At 35.8% G+C, this 14,712-nt stretch overlaps 1 protein-coding gene across 1 annotated transcript; it reads right to left on the minus strand.

Annotated features, from left to right (window-relative positions):
• Positions 1-9,300: 9,300 nt before the first annotated feature.
• Positions 9,301-13,477, minus strand: PDC (phosducin). Its single transcript, XM_059414029.1, has 2 exons — positions 13,331-13,477; positions 9,301-9,825 (listed from the first exon to the last, which is right to left on the minus strand). Exons 1-2 carry the CDS (start codon positions 13,385-13,387, stop codon positions 9,301-9,303), a joined length of 582 nt encoding a protein of 193 aa, XP_059270012.1. The 5' UTR covers positions 13,388-13,477.
• Positions 13,478-14,712: the final 1,235 nt, after the last annotated feature.

Below are 14,712 nucleotides of genomic sequence, written 5' to 3' on the forward strand. Positions count from 1 at the left end.
TCTGCCCTTTCTTGATTGGATTATTTGTTCTTGGATGTTGTGTTTGATAAGTTCTTTATAGATCTTGGTTACTACTCCTTTATCTGATAAGACATTTACAAATATATTCTCCCATTCTGTCTGTTGCCTTTTGACTTTGTTGATTGTTTCCTTTGCTGTGCAAAAGCTTTTTATCTTGATGAAGTCCCATTAGTTCATTTTTGCCTTGTTTTCCCTTGCCTTTGGAAACGTGTCTAACCTGAAGAGGTTGATAGTCAAAGAGATTGATGCCTGTGTTCTCCTTTAGAATTTTGATGGATTCCTGTCTCATATTAGGTCTTTCATCCATTTTGAGTTTATCTTTGTGTATGGTATAAGAAAATGACCCAATTTCATTCTTCTACACATGACTGTCCAATTTTCCCAGCACCATTTGTTGAAGAGATTGTCCTTTTTCCATTAGATATTCTTCCTGCTTTGTCAAAGATTAGCTGACCATAGTGTTGAGGGTCTATTTCTGAGTTCTCTTTTCTGTTCCATTGCTCTACGTGTCTGTTTTTGTGCCAGTACCATACTATCTTGATAATTACAGCCTTGTAATAGAACTTGAAGTCCAGGATTGTGATGCCACCAGTTTCGGTTTTTTTCTTTTACAACATTCCTCTGGCTACTTGGGGTCTTTTCTGGTTCCATACAAATTTTAAGATCATTTGTTCCAGCTCTATGAAAAAAGTTGGTGATATTTTGATAAGAATTGCATTGAATGTGTAGATTGCTCTGGGTACCATAAACATTTTTGTTCTTCCAATCCGTGAGCCTGGAATGTTTTTTTCCATTTCTTTGTGTCTTCCTCAACTTCTTTCATAAGTGTTCTATAGTTTTCTGAGTACAGATCTTTTGCCTCTTTGGTTAACTATTTCCTAGGTATCTTATGGGTTTTGGTGCTACTGTGAATAGGACTGATTCCTTGATTTCTTTTTCCTCTGTCTCATTGTTAGTGTATAGAAATGCAACTGAATTCTGTGCATTGATTTTATATCCTGTCACTTTGACAAACTCCTGTATGGAGTCTTTTGGGTTTCTCACATAAAGTATCATGTCATCTGTGAAGAGTGAAGAGTTTGACTTTTCTTGGCCAATTCAGATGCCTTTTATTTCATTTTTTTTGTTTGTTTGTTTGATGTTGAGGCTAGGACTTCTAGTACTATATTGAACAACACTGGTGAGAGTGGCGATTCCTGTCTTGTTCCTGACCATAGGTGAAAAGTTCTCAGTTTTTCTCCATTGAGAATTATATTCACTGTGGGCTTTACACAGATGGCTTTTATGATATTGAAGTATGTTCCTTCTATCCTTACACTGTGAAGAATTTTAATCAAGAAAGTATACTATACTTTGTTAAATGCCTTTTCTGCATCTATTGAGAGGATCATATGGTTCTTGTACTTTATTAATGTAGTGTATCACATTGATTGATTTGCAGATGTTGAACCACATTTGCAGCCCAGGAACAAATCCCACTTGGTCCTGGTGAATAATCCTTTTAATGTACTGTTGGACCCTATTAGCTAGTATCTTGGTGAGAATTTTGGCATTCATGTTTTTCAGGGATATTGGTCTGTAATTCTCCTTTTTGGTGGGGTCTTTGTCTGGTTTTGGGATCAAGGTAATGCTAGCCTCATAAAGCAAGTTTGGAAGTTTGCCTTCCATCTCTAATGTTTGAAAGAGCTTCAGAAGAATAGGTATTAGTTCTTCTTTAAATGTTTGGTAGAATTCCCTTGGGAAGCCACTCAGTGCTGGACTCTTTTTTGTTGGGAGATTTTTGATTACTGCTTCAGATTCCTTGGTGGTTATGGGTCTGTTCAGGTTTTCTATTTTTTCCTGTTTTCATACTGGTAGTTTAATACATCTCTAGGAATGCATTTATTTCTTCTATATTGCCTAATTTCTTGGCATATAGATGCTCACAATATGTTCTTATAATTGTATTTCTTTGGGGTTGGTTGTGATCTCTCCTCTTTCATTCATGATTTTACTTATTTGGGTCCTTTCTCTTTTCTTTTTGATAAGTCTGGCTAGAGTTTTTATCAATCTTGTTATTCCTTTAAAGAGCCAGCTCCTAGATTCATTGTTCTGTTCTACTGTTCTTTTGGTTTCTATTTCATTGATTTCTGCTTAAAGCTTAAGCTTAAGCCTTGTTAATTCTCTTCTCCTGCTGGGTTTAGGCTTTATTTGCCATTCTTTCTTGAGTTACTTTAGGTGTAAGTTTAGGTTGTGTATTTGAGAACTTTCTTGTTTTTTTTGTTTGTTTGTTTGTTTGTCTGTTTGTTTTAGAAGGGCTTGTGCTATATACTTCCCTCTTAGGACTGCTTTTGCTGCTTCCCAAAGGTTTTGAATGGTTGTGTTCTCATTTTCACTTGTTTCCATGAATTTTTAAAATTCTTCTTTAATTTCTTGGTTGAGCCATTCATTCTTTAGTAGGATGCCTTTAGCCTCCATGCATTTGAGTTCTTTCCAAATTGCCTCTTGTGATTGAGTTCCAGTTTCAAAGCTTCATGGCCTGAAAATGTGCAGGGAATAATTCCAATTTTTTGGTAATGGTTGAAACATGATTTGTGACCCAGTATGTGATCTGTCCTGGAGAATGTTCCATGTGCACTCCAGAAGAATGTGTATTCTGTTGCTTTAGGATGAAATGCCCTGAATATATCTGTGAAGTCCATCTGGTCCATTGTGTCAGTCAGAGCCCTTGTTTCTTTGTTGATCCTCTGCTTAGATGATCTGTCCACCTCCTGTGAGTGGGGTGTTGAAGTCCCCTATATTATGTTATTATCAATATGTTTTTAAAATTTTGTTATTAATGTTTTTTCTGCATCAATTGAGAGGACCATGTGGTTCTTCTCTATTCTCATATTAATTTGTTCTATCACATTGATTGATTTGTGAATGTTGAACCATCCTTGTAGCCCAGGGATGAATCCCTCCTGGTCATGGTGGATAATCTTTTTAATGTGCTGTTGGGTCCTATTTGCTAGGATCTTGTTGAGAATCTTAGCATCCATATTCATTAGTGATATTGGTCTGAAATTCTCCTTTTTGGTAGGGTCTTTGCCTGTTTTGGGGATCAGGGTAATGCTGGCTTCATAAAAAGAGTCTGGAAGTTTTCCTTCTGCTTCAATTTTTTGAAACAGCTTCAGGAGAATAGGTGTTATTTCTTCTGTGAAAGTTTGGTAGAATTCCCCAGGGAATCTTTCAGGTCCTGGGCTCTTGTTTTTTGGGAGGTTTTTGATCACTGCTTCAATCTTGTTACTAGATATTGGTCTATTCATGTTGTTGATTTCTTCCTGATTCAATTTTGGGAGTTTATAGTTTTCCAGGAATGCATCCATTTCATCTAGGTTGCTAAGCTTACTGGCATATAGCTGTTGATAATAACTTCTGATGATTGTTTCTACTTCCTTGGTGTTCATTTTGATCTCTCCCTTTTCATTCATAATTTTATGAATTTGGGCTTTCTCTCTTTTCTTTTGGATTGGTGTAACCAATGGTTTATCAATGTTATTGATTCTTTCAAAAAACCAGCTACTAGTTTCATTGATACGTTCTACTGTATCTCTGGTTTCTACTTCGTTGATCTCAGCTCTAATCTTGATTATTTCCCTTCTTATGTGTGGAGCTGGTTTGATTTGTTGTTGATTATCCAGTTCTTTAAGGTGTAGAGACAGCTGCTGTGTTCTGGATTTTTCAATTTTTTTGAGGGAGGCTTGGATGGCTATGTAATTGTTTTCTATAATTGGCTGCTCCCTTGTTAGGAGCACACATAATTATAATTGTTATATATTCTTGTTGGATAGACCATTTAAATATGATATAGTATCCTTCCTCATCTCTTATTACAGTCTTTGGTTTAAATTTTAATTTGTCTAATATAAGGATTTGCACCTCCACTTTCTTTTGGTGTCCATTAGCATGATAAATCATTTTCTACCCCCTCACTTTAAATCTGGAGGTGTCTTTGAGTCTAATATGGATTTCTTGCAGAAAGCATATTGATGGGTCTTGCTTTTTTATCCATTTGAATACCCTGTGTCTTCTGATTAGAGCATTTAGCCCATTTACATTGAGTAACTATTGGAATATATGAATTTAATGTCATTGTATTACCTGTAAAGTCACTGTTTCTGTTCATTGTTTCTATTCCTTTCTTGTCCATGTTATTTTTGCTCTCTGTCTTCACTTAAAGGATATTTATTGCAGGGCTGGTTTAGTGATCACAAATTCTTTTAGTTTCTGTTTGTCCTGGAAGCTTTTTATCTCTCCAATTTTATATAACATCCTAGCTGGGTAAACTATTGTTGACTGCATATTTTTCTCATTTAGCACCCTGAATATATCATGCCAGTCCTTTCTGGCCTGCCAAGTCTCTGTGGATAGGTCTGCTGCCAGTCTAATGTTGCTACCCTTGTAGGTTATGGACCCCTTGTCCCTAACTGCTTTCAGGATTTTCTCTTTGTCTCTGAGATTTTTAAGTTTCACTATTATATGTTGGGCTGTTGACCTATTTTTATGGATTTTGAGTGGGGATTCTCTGTGCCTCCTGGACTTGAATGTTTCCTTCCCCAAATTAGGGAAGTTCTCTGCTATAATTTGTGCCAATATACCTTCTGCCCCACTCTCTCTTTTCTCTTCTTCTGGGATCCCAAATATTCCAATATGTTTCAATTTATAGTAATACTTTTCTCTCAAATTCTCCCCTCATAATCCAGTAGTTGTTTATGTCTCTTTTTCTCAACTTCTTTATTCTCCATCATTTGGTCTTCTATATCACTAATTCTTTCTTCTGCCTTATTTATCCTAACAGTTAGAGCCTCCATTTTTTTTTATTGCACCTCATTAATAGCTTTTTAAATTTTGACTTGATTAGGTTTTAGTTATTTCATTTTTCCAGAAGGGGATTTTCTTGTGTCTTCTATGTTTTTCTCAATTCCAGCTAGTATCTTTATAATCATTATTCTGAACTCCAGTTCCAACATCTTACTTCTATTCATACTGATTAGGTCCCTGGCAATCAGTACTGCTTGTTCTCTTTTTTGAAGTGAGTTTTTCTGTCTTGTCATTCTGTCCAGAGAAGAATAGATGAACAAGAGAACAAAATACCGGAAGGGTAACAAGAAACCCAGAGAAATAGATACTAGACAAATTAGAAGAGATCCAAAATTGAAAAAAAATTTTTTTTAAAGAGAGAATATAATCAGAGAAGTGAAAAGAGCAGAGCTATGCACTGGATTAAGTGTATATTTTGGTCTGTTTTTTAGAAAACTAGATCCCAGAATAGTAAAGAAAGAAAAACATATATGTATAAAAATAAAATTAAATACAATAAGAGGTCAGAATGTAAGTGTAAAAATGAAAATTAAAAGAGGAAGAGCAAGGAAGAAACAAAGAGAAGGAATATAAAGAGATAGGTGAACAGAACAGAGCAATACACTATATCCTGAGTGTATTGTGGCCTTTGTTAGAAGAAACTACATCTCAAAATTGTAAAGAAAGAAAAACTTACATATATACAAAAATAAAGTTAAATACATTGAAAAGATTGTAACTGTAAGGATGAAAATTTAAAAAGACTTTAATAAACAAAAACAAACAAAAGAAGAAAAGAGAGAAAATATGATCAGAAAGGTAAAGTGAAGAGAGCCATACACTAGATTCTGGGTGTATTTTGATCAGTTTATTAGAAGAAACTGCATCCCAAAATTCTGAATAAAGAAAAGCTCACATATATACAAAAATAAAGTTAAATAGGAAGGATAGAATGTAACTGTAAAAATGAAAAAAGTCTGAAGAGTCATTGAGGGAAAGAACCTCATGAATTCTATATTCTATTTTTCCCTATCAATTCAGTTTTGCAGTTCTTTATGATCAGTAAAATTGGTCTTGCTGATCATCTCCCTGGATGGAATTCCACCACCTTTGCTAGGGGGCCAGGCTAAGTAAAGATTCCAGATTGCTCTATGTGGCTTTAGTTCCCTGAAGTATTTCCATGCCACTTTAGAGGATGAGAAAGAAAATGGTGGCCTATCAATCTCCAGCCCCAGAACCCAGAGTTTGGGGCCCCACATTTCAATGCACCCACAGGGGAAAAGCAGCCAGTCACTCCTGTCTCCTTGGTCTCCACCCACACTGTGTACTCATCCAACCTGCAACCAAGCATTTCTATTTCAAGCACACAACTTCATTTCAAGTCTCCAAACCCTGAAGACTCCTGAGGTGTGCACCTGTGCTGCTCCTCCTGGGGAGAAATGAGGAACATTACCACAGTTCTGCCACTACCTGGGCCCCTGATTGGAGAGCAGTCACCCAACTGTGTCCCAATTTTCATTATATGGTAACCCTGAGCTGAGAGCTCCCTCCTGGGCTTGCTATCGCAGCTGGCTTCCCTGCTTCAATGCCTGGGAGCTCTGCCATAATTAAGCACTCCCAGTCTTCCTGTGATCTCAGGGATCCTGCGACCACACTGTCTCACCCAGGATTCTGTCTCACTTTGCCACCTAAGCATCTTTCAGGCAGGGACATCCCTCAGCAGAGCAGACTTCTAAAAGTTCTGATTTTGTGCTCTGCTACATCACTTTCTGATGACAGCTTTTGGAGTCCCCATGATTTATCTTCCGATGATATATCACCTTGGATTCCTTTCTTCACACCTCTTACTGTGTAAAAAGCAGTTGCTTATCTATTTGTAGAATTGTAGGAATTCTTTTTTTTCTTTTATTTCTTTTCAGCGTAACAGAATTCATCGTTTATGCACCACACCCAGTGCTCCATGCAATATGTGCCCTCCATAATACCCACCACCAGGCTCCCCCACCCTCAGAACCCCCGCCCCTTCAAAACCCTCAGATTGTTTTTCAGAGTACATAGTCTCTCATGGTTCATCTCCCCTTCCAATTTCCCTCAACTCCCTTCTCTCCATCTCCCTGTGTCCTCCATGTTATTTGTTATGCTCCACAAATAAGTGAAACCATATGATAATTGACTCTCTCTGCTTGACTTATTTCACTCAGCATAATCTCTTCTAGTCCCATCCGTGTTGATACAAAAGTTGGGTATTCATCCTTTCTGATGGAAGCATAATACTCCACAGTGTATATGGACCACATCTTTCTTATCCATTTGTCTGTTGAAGGGCATCTTGGTTCTTTCCACAGTTTGGTGATCGTGGCCATTGCTGCTATAAACATTGGGGTACAGATGGCTTTTCTTTTCACTACATCTGTATCATTGGGGTAAATGCCCAGTAGGAATTGCAGGAAAATTTCTTTTATCTTGCTCTACAGTTCATTAATGATGCATTTAAAAACATTTTTCAAATTATATTTTGTTTTTCATTTCCATTTGTTCATGTAGGAGGAAAATTTTTCCAGTGTTTTCAAGGGAAACATTCGAATATCATTCTTATCTTAGATCTTCAGTTGAGTTCACAGGTATCAGAATGATTTGATAGCTATCTAGCTGAATTCCTGGGACCAGACAAGACTAAGGTCTCCTCTGTCCTCTTGTAATATGGAGTTGCACATTTTAGACTGGTGATGGAAAGGTGAGGCAGGGCCTGTCTTATAACTTCTATTTTCTCAGAGCACCTGGTGTTTCAGTTGGTTGAGCATCTGCCTTCAACTTGGGTCATGATCCCAGGGTCCTGGGATAGAACCCCTCATTGGGCTTCCTGCTCCATGGGGGGCCTACTTCTCCCTCCTGCCTGCTGCTCTACCTGCTTGTATTTCTCTCTTTCAAATAAATAAATAAAATCTTTTCAAAAATGATTTATATTTTCTCAATGAAGTATGAGGAAGGTGAAGTGCTTGGACTGGAGGAAAAGGGTATGAAAAATTTAAGGAAAGAGACGATACAAAATCTTCATTTAGTATAGTGGAGACTACAATCTGTAACAAATGTCTGATTTGTCAGACATTTTCTGCCATTCATTCATCTGCCAGGGGGAAAATAAGCAAATCTGGTTTGTTTGTTTGTGTTTTTTAAAAGATTTTATTTATTTATTTGAAATAATGAGAGTAAGGGGGAGAGAGGGCATGAGCTGAGGGAGAGAGAGAAGCAGAATTCCCTCCTGAGCAGGAATCCTGATGCGGGGATCAATCCCAGGACTCCGGGATCATGACGGGAGCTGAAGGCAGTTGCTTAACTGACTGAGCCACCCAGGTACCTCAGGGAAATCTGTTTTAAGCAGACTTCCCACAGGGAGACAGTTTTGGGGGATTTATCAAGCACCATGTCTTCAAATATAGACCATAGTGTTTCAGCTCTCACTCACCATTATTTTACACTATGATTCAGACCCCTAGATGTTTCTTTTATCTTGCTCTACAGTTCATTAATGATGCATTTAAAAACATTTTTCAAATTATATTTTGTTTTGCATTTCCATTTGTTCATGTAGGAGGAAAATTTTCCCAGTGTTTTCAAGGGAAACATTCGAATATCAAGGGAAACGTCTCAAATTTCAGTTTCATCATTTATAAAGTGCTATCCACTTGAGGATATCTACTCATGGAATTGTGGTAAAAAATTATACAATGTATGTATAAAATCCTGGCCCATAATAGACAATAAAAATGATAGTTGTAGTTATATCACTACTAAATATTCTTTTGTCCGTAGACGAAAACTTTTTTTCCTTAATATGGTTAGCTTCTGAAGTTGCATTTTTAAAAAAACTACCTTTTTTTATAACTTTAATGTGACACAAAGTTTCTAAGTTTCTTATAAGATATAAATATGAATATATATATATATATATATATATATATATATATGGTAAAATACCTTACTGAATGATTTTTTAAAATATTTTGGGTTGTATAATGCTTTTAGGGCCCTAATAATATAGTACTTGTGAAAGAACAGAATTCAAATAGAAAAGTTATTTCCTCGTGAAACTTTATTCTTATCACATGAGAAAAATTATAATTGATAATATGATTTTAAAAGTCCAAATAATACTACTGAGGAAAAAAAAAGGAGTAAAAAAGCCAACACATAACTTAAAAGGGATTTTTGAAAACCAACACAATATTATCCATATCCTCTTTGACTAACACGTTGCTGAAGACTACAATATTTTGTAGTAAAGACTTCTATGCATTTAAGAAAATAAGAAATGCCAATCAAATAATTTTAGTGTTAGTCTTTTTTTTTCTTACAAATTAAAATAGCCACAGGCATACTTTGTGTTCTCTAAAGGAATATGGATACTACGAAAATCAATATTTAACTTGGAGAAGTTTGAGATGTTGACATAGTGACTCTTTATTCAGTATCTTCTTCCATGTTGGTCTGATCTAGGGCATGTATCTCTCTTTCAGGTAGTAATCCATATTCATTTAGGAAAGACTCCACATCCCCAGAAAAAAATTCTTCAGCAAATTGTTCTGTAACACTGATAAAATTGCTAATGAGTTCCCCACCTTTGTAGACAAGCAGTGTGGGGAGTACCTCTGAGGAAAAGCGATCCCCAGCACCTGTATTAGAAGCTTTTATTTTACAAAACTTGACCATAGGGTATTCAGCTGCGAGGCATGTAAAGCTACTGTTTAGAGCATCACAACCCTTAATACCATCTTCATAAATATGAACAACAATTGTGGTGATTTTCTGCTCCTTTCCAATGGTTTCCAGGAACTGCTCCCCAGTTTCCAGCTCATACACAAACCCATATCTAGGCCCAAAACTCAGCTTCTGGTGCATATCCTGCATACACTGTCTACGGTATTTACGCAGACAATTTTCATCTTCTTTGTCTCGGTGAATTAATTCATATTCTTGAATGCTCATCTAGAAATAGACAAAAGAAATGATTGATATAATTTGGTGAGAAATTTATATTCTTTTTTTTTACTTTTTTAAAAGATGTTATTTATTTATTTGAGAGAGAGCATGCGTGTGCACGAGTAGTGGGGAGGGGCAGAGGGAGAAGGTGAAACAGGCTTCCTGCTGAGCAGGAGCCTTCTGCAGAGCTCCATCCCAGGACCCTGGAATCATGACCTGAGCCAAGGCAGATGCTTAACCTGAGCCACCTAGGTGCCCCCAGAAATTTATAATTTTTAGACATACCAAACCCATTCTCAACTCAAAGAGTTTGCATTTACTATTTTCTCCCCACTGCCCTATTTCACTCCTGGTGTGGAAGCCTTTTCCTCCTTTACTACTTTCAAGTCTTTGTTCAAATGTTACCTTCTTTGATTATACTACCTCAAAGAGTTCCCACACCATGCTTTCTATTCCTAATATTGGTTTATTTTTCTTCATAGCAACAAATACTACCTGACATTGTATCATGTACTTATTTATTTCATAATAGTTTTTATAACTGATATGTCCATCGGGCAGGAATTTTGTATCATTCATCTCTCCTCATTATCTGCTGTAGCATCTGGCACATAATAGGAATGCAGTAATTATTGCTTGATTAAATGCATGGCTAAATATTGCTGAATGTGGTTGAGCCATGAGATGGTTACAGTGTCTGTGAGAAAAATGTGCCACTTAGCTACCCATTACTTAGGGTGAAAAAATTCCACCAGGGTCTACTCTGGAGTGGCTTTCATAAATAATAAAAAGGCATACACACACAACTTAAATGTACCCCTAACAAATGCCTTTAGATATTAATGTCTCCTCCACAAAAGATTATATCCTTAAAAAAATGTCTTATCACTTACTGACCATTTGGAATATATGGGATGGAGTTCAAGCAAGAAAGATTTTATTATTATTTGGAGTTCATCAGATCATTCAAGAGGTTTATGCTGTGTCAGCAGCACCTGAGAAATTCTGGTAAAAGCAAATTTTGGAGCACCACCCCAGATCTACTGAATTAAATCTTGTATGCATGAGGTTGAGTGAGCCATCTTTAAATGAGCTTTAAATTACCTGAAGGTAATTCTTATCTACTGGTTTAGGCTAAAGTGAGAAAAGACTTAACTTCTGTCTTCCAACACAGTTACTTTCCACTGCAGCTGGGGTATAAAATACCTGCAGAGCCTTTTTAAATAGCTACACCATTATTAACTTATTCTACAGAATGTTAAACAGTCTCCTCCTCCACCAAAATACATATATACATATATACGTATGTGGGAGATTGTGTTATTGAGAGACGTGGTGCCGCCAGAACCACAGAAGTTGGATGGCTCTCAAGGGGATTTTCTGCTGCTGCTTTGCCATCAAGTAGCATCTCAAATAGCAGCTGCTGATAATTTTTAAAGTGGAGGAGAATTAAGAAGACAAGAAGCTAGTATTTATGGAAAATCTAATATGTCTTTAGGCACTTTACATAGGTTATTTTACTCAAATCTCACAATGAAACTGTGAGGTAGGTATTATTACTCTCATTTTATAGATGATACTATGATTCAGGTTAAGTAGAAATATCTTGTTCTTTCATTAATTCCTTCTCATTTCTGCCTCTTATATTTGCTTCTCTAATGTCTTCATTCTTTTCCCTGTCATATTACTTTTTTGCTTTAAGATAATTCTCAATTTTATTTTTTTAACTCTAAAAAAATTAGATGCTTTATATAACTTTTAAGTTGCACCATAGTACTGTTAATTTAACAGACTGAACCATAAAAATATTGTATCAGTATTGTAATACTGATTTACATAGGCATTTGTGAGATCTTGTTCCAATCACATATTCAGGTGTTTAGGCATTCAGATATATTTCTCAAGCTTAACCTTGCAACATTTTCAATAATCATAATGTCTCTCACTTGTAGGGCATTTTACATGTTTTGAATACTTTCATATTTATTTTCTCTTCACATCTTTTCAAAACAAAGAGAGGATGTGTTGTTGCAATTCTTCAGATGGGAAAAGTTAATTGACTCAACTGTATCATGTAGTGTGTGAAGGAACCCAAATCTGGAAACAAATTCTTTTTTTTTTTTAAACTCTTTATTTTTTTGTTTTGTTTTTTTTAAGATTTTATTTATTTATTTGACAGAGAGAGATCACAAGTAGGCAGAGAGGCAGGCAGAGAGAGAGAGAGAGGAGGAAGCAGGCTCCCTGCCAAGCAGAGAGCCCAATGTGGGACTCCATCCTACGACCCTAAGATCACAACCTGAGCCAAAGGCAGAGGCTTAATCCACAGAGCCACCCAGGCTCCCTGGAAACAAATTCTTAGACTTGAAGATTTTTACAATGGCCAGAAGCCTAGAACCAAGTATGTTTCCGATGTAGTCTGTCTGTTGAGAATCAATATACAACCCATATACATTGGTTTGTTTGGTGATATATAACCCACTAACGTGATTTATTCCCCAATGGAAGTCACTTAATGGGTTTTAAATTAATACAATTGATGTTGGGGTGCCTGGGTGACTCATTGGGTTAAGCCTCTGCCTTCAGCTCAGGTCATGGTCTCAGGGTCCTAGGATTGAGCCCTGCTTCAGTCTTTCTGCTTAGTGGGAAGTCTGCTACCCCTCTCTTTCTGCCTGCCTCTCTGTCTACTTGTGATCTCTCTCCCTGTCAAATAAATAAATAAAATCTTTTTTAAAAAAATATGATTGTTGTTATTATTGTTATATAAATAATATATGCTAATTATAAGGATTCAAAAACACTAAAAGCTAAAAGCAGGAAGTAATAAATAGTGAAATTCACCACTCTAATACTCTGAGATAATCCCCATTAACATATTTTGACATAGCACATGGACATACACATTATGTAACAATAAATGAGATTTAAAAAAAAATTCTGCTTTAAAAATATCTTGATACCTTAAAAAAAATGTGGCTTATTCTGCTTACCTTCTTTCTCCTATTTGGAAAAGGAAGTTGAGATCTCTCAACAAATTCCACCCTTCTAAATAACCAATATTGTCAGATTGGTGAATGTCTTTCCATACATTTATTTCCCCCATACTTTTCTATATACTGCTCATGTAATTCTATAAGTGTAAAAATCATGTAATTCTATAAGTGTAAAAATATATACAGTGATGTGTTTTTCCCCTTTGCTCTAGAGAATGAGATAATCATATAATTTAAAATACTCTGTATCTTGCTTTCTCATATTATAGAACTGCCTGTAAGTCAGCTCGTGTATTTGTAACTCATTCTTTTAAGAGCTCCTATATATATATTTTTTAACATGGAATACCTTCACAGGCATTTACTTCATTTCCTGGGGTTTTTTTAGGGGGAGTGGCCAACATAAACAATATCATAATAAATATTTTTGAAATATATCTATTTTATATCTCTAAAGTGATTCTTTACAGTCATTTAGACTGAATACACACTGTAAGTTATAACTACTGATTTTTCCTTACCTTTCTGCTGAATCTTTCTTTTAAGTCTTTGTTATTTCTATCGTGAGGAGAAGACATTTGTCTGAGAATCTCCTTCTTGCTAGGTGGAATTGAATCTCTGTCTTCACTCTCTAATTTAAACTTTCTCCAGTCATTTATTACTCCTTTGGGTCCTGGAATAAAAGAAAAAACAAATTGTTTCCCTCTTCATTTTCAAAACAACTATTCATACAATTGAATTTTGTATAAGTATCACCATTGGAATAGACTTGTCATCCTCTGTATCATTTAAAGAACCTTGCTTGGGCTAGAAATGCCTGACTTCCCTGCTCATAAAAATGTTTTCCCATGTTAATCTTGTTAGATAGGTTTTGGCTAAGAATTTCTCTGAAACATCTACATTAATGAAAATACAAATTATGTACTTTCAGCTATTGGCAAAATTTGGGGGTAAAGATATTAAAAATTTAGAATAGGTAGGGGAATTAGAATTTTGGAAAAATAACACTTTTATTAAATAAGAAGGAAGCTTCAGCAATAATCTAGAATTGGCACCACACTATCATTAGGGACACTAGGATTATCAGAGAAACAAATTGAAGTGATATCAAGATCCAGAAAACAACAATAGCACATATGAAACAACCAGTAAGTGAAGACCTGACTTCAATTAACAGAACTAAAAGGCTATGAGAAAATTATTACATAATCACCCAATTCCTTTTAAGATTCTAAGAACCTTTTACAAAGGAGAGGAAGGGATTTGCAGATTTAGGAAAAACTAATTAATTCAAGGATGATCCAACTAGAATTCAGATGTTCAGTTGTCTTGGTAAATAATAAAATTGCTTGGAAGGTCAAAATTCTTGGAAATATGGAGTTTTAAATATCCTTCACTAAAGATTAGCCATATCTATACCTTTAGTATTATATGTGTGGATGTATTCTCTTTCTTCCACATATTTCTTAATAATTACTTTATTTATATTATATATATATTTTCTTTGTTTTAACTTAATTTCTTTTCAGTGTAACAGAATTCATTGTTTATGCACCACACCCAGTGCTTCATGCAATACGTGCCCTCCAGGCTCCCCCACCCTCCAAAACCCCGCCCCTTCAAAACCCTCATATTGTTTTTCAGAGTCTCTAATGGTTTATCTTCCCCTCCAATTTCCCTCAAATCCCTTCTCCTCTCCATCTCCCCATGTCCTCCATGTTATTTGTTATGCTCCACAAATAAGCAAAACCATATGATTATTGATTCTCTCTGCTTGACTTATTTCACTCAGCATAATCTCTTCCAGTCCTATCCATGTTGATACAAAAGTTGGGTATTCATTTTTTCTGACGGAGGCATAATACTCCGTAGTGTATATGGACCACATCTTTCTTATCCATTT

This window comes from Mustela nigripes, chromosome 10 (genome assembly GCF_022355385.1).
Source record: "Mustela nigripes isolate SB6536 chromosome 10, MUSNIG.SB6536, whole genome shotgun sequence".
NCBI lineage: Eukaryota > Metazoa > Chordata > Mammalia > Carnivora > Mustelidae > Mustela > Mustela nigripes.

Bases quoted from the DNA above. Each gene is read 5' to 3' on its own strand.
- PDC (XM_059414029.1), bottom strand. From the start codon at position 13,387: ATGTCTTCTCCTCACGATAGAAATAACAAAGACTTAAAAGAAAGATTC. The intron at 9,826-13,330 runs GTAAGGAAAAAT...GTCTATTTCTAG, and splicing joins AAGAAAGATTCAGCAGAAAG to ATGAGCATTCAAGAATATGA.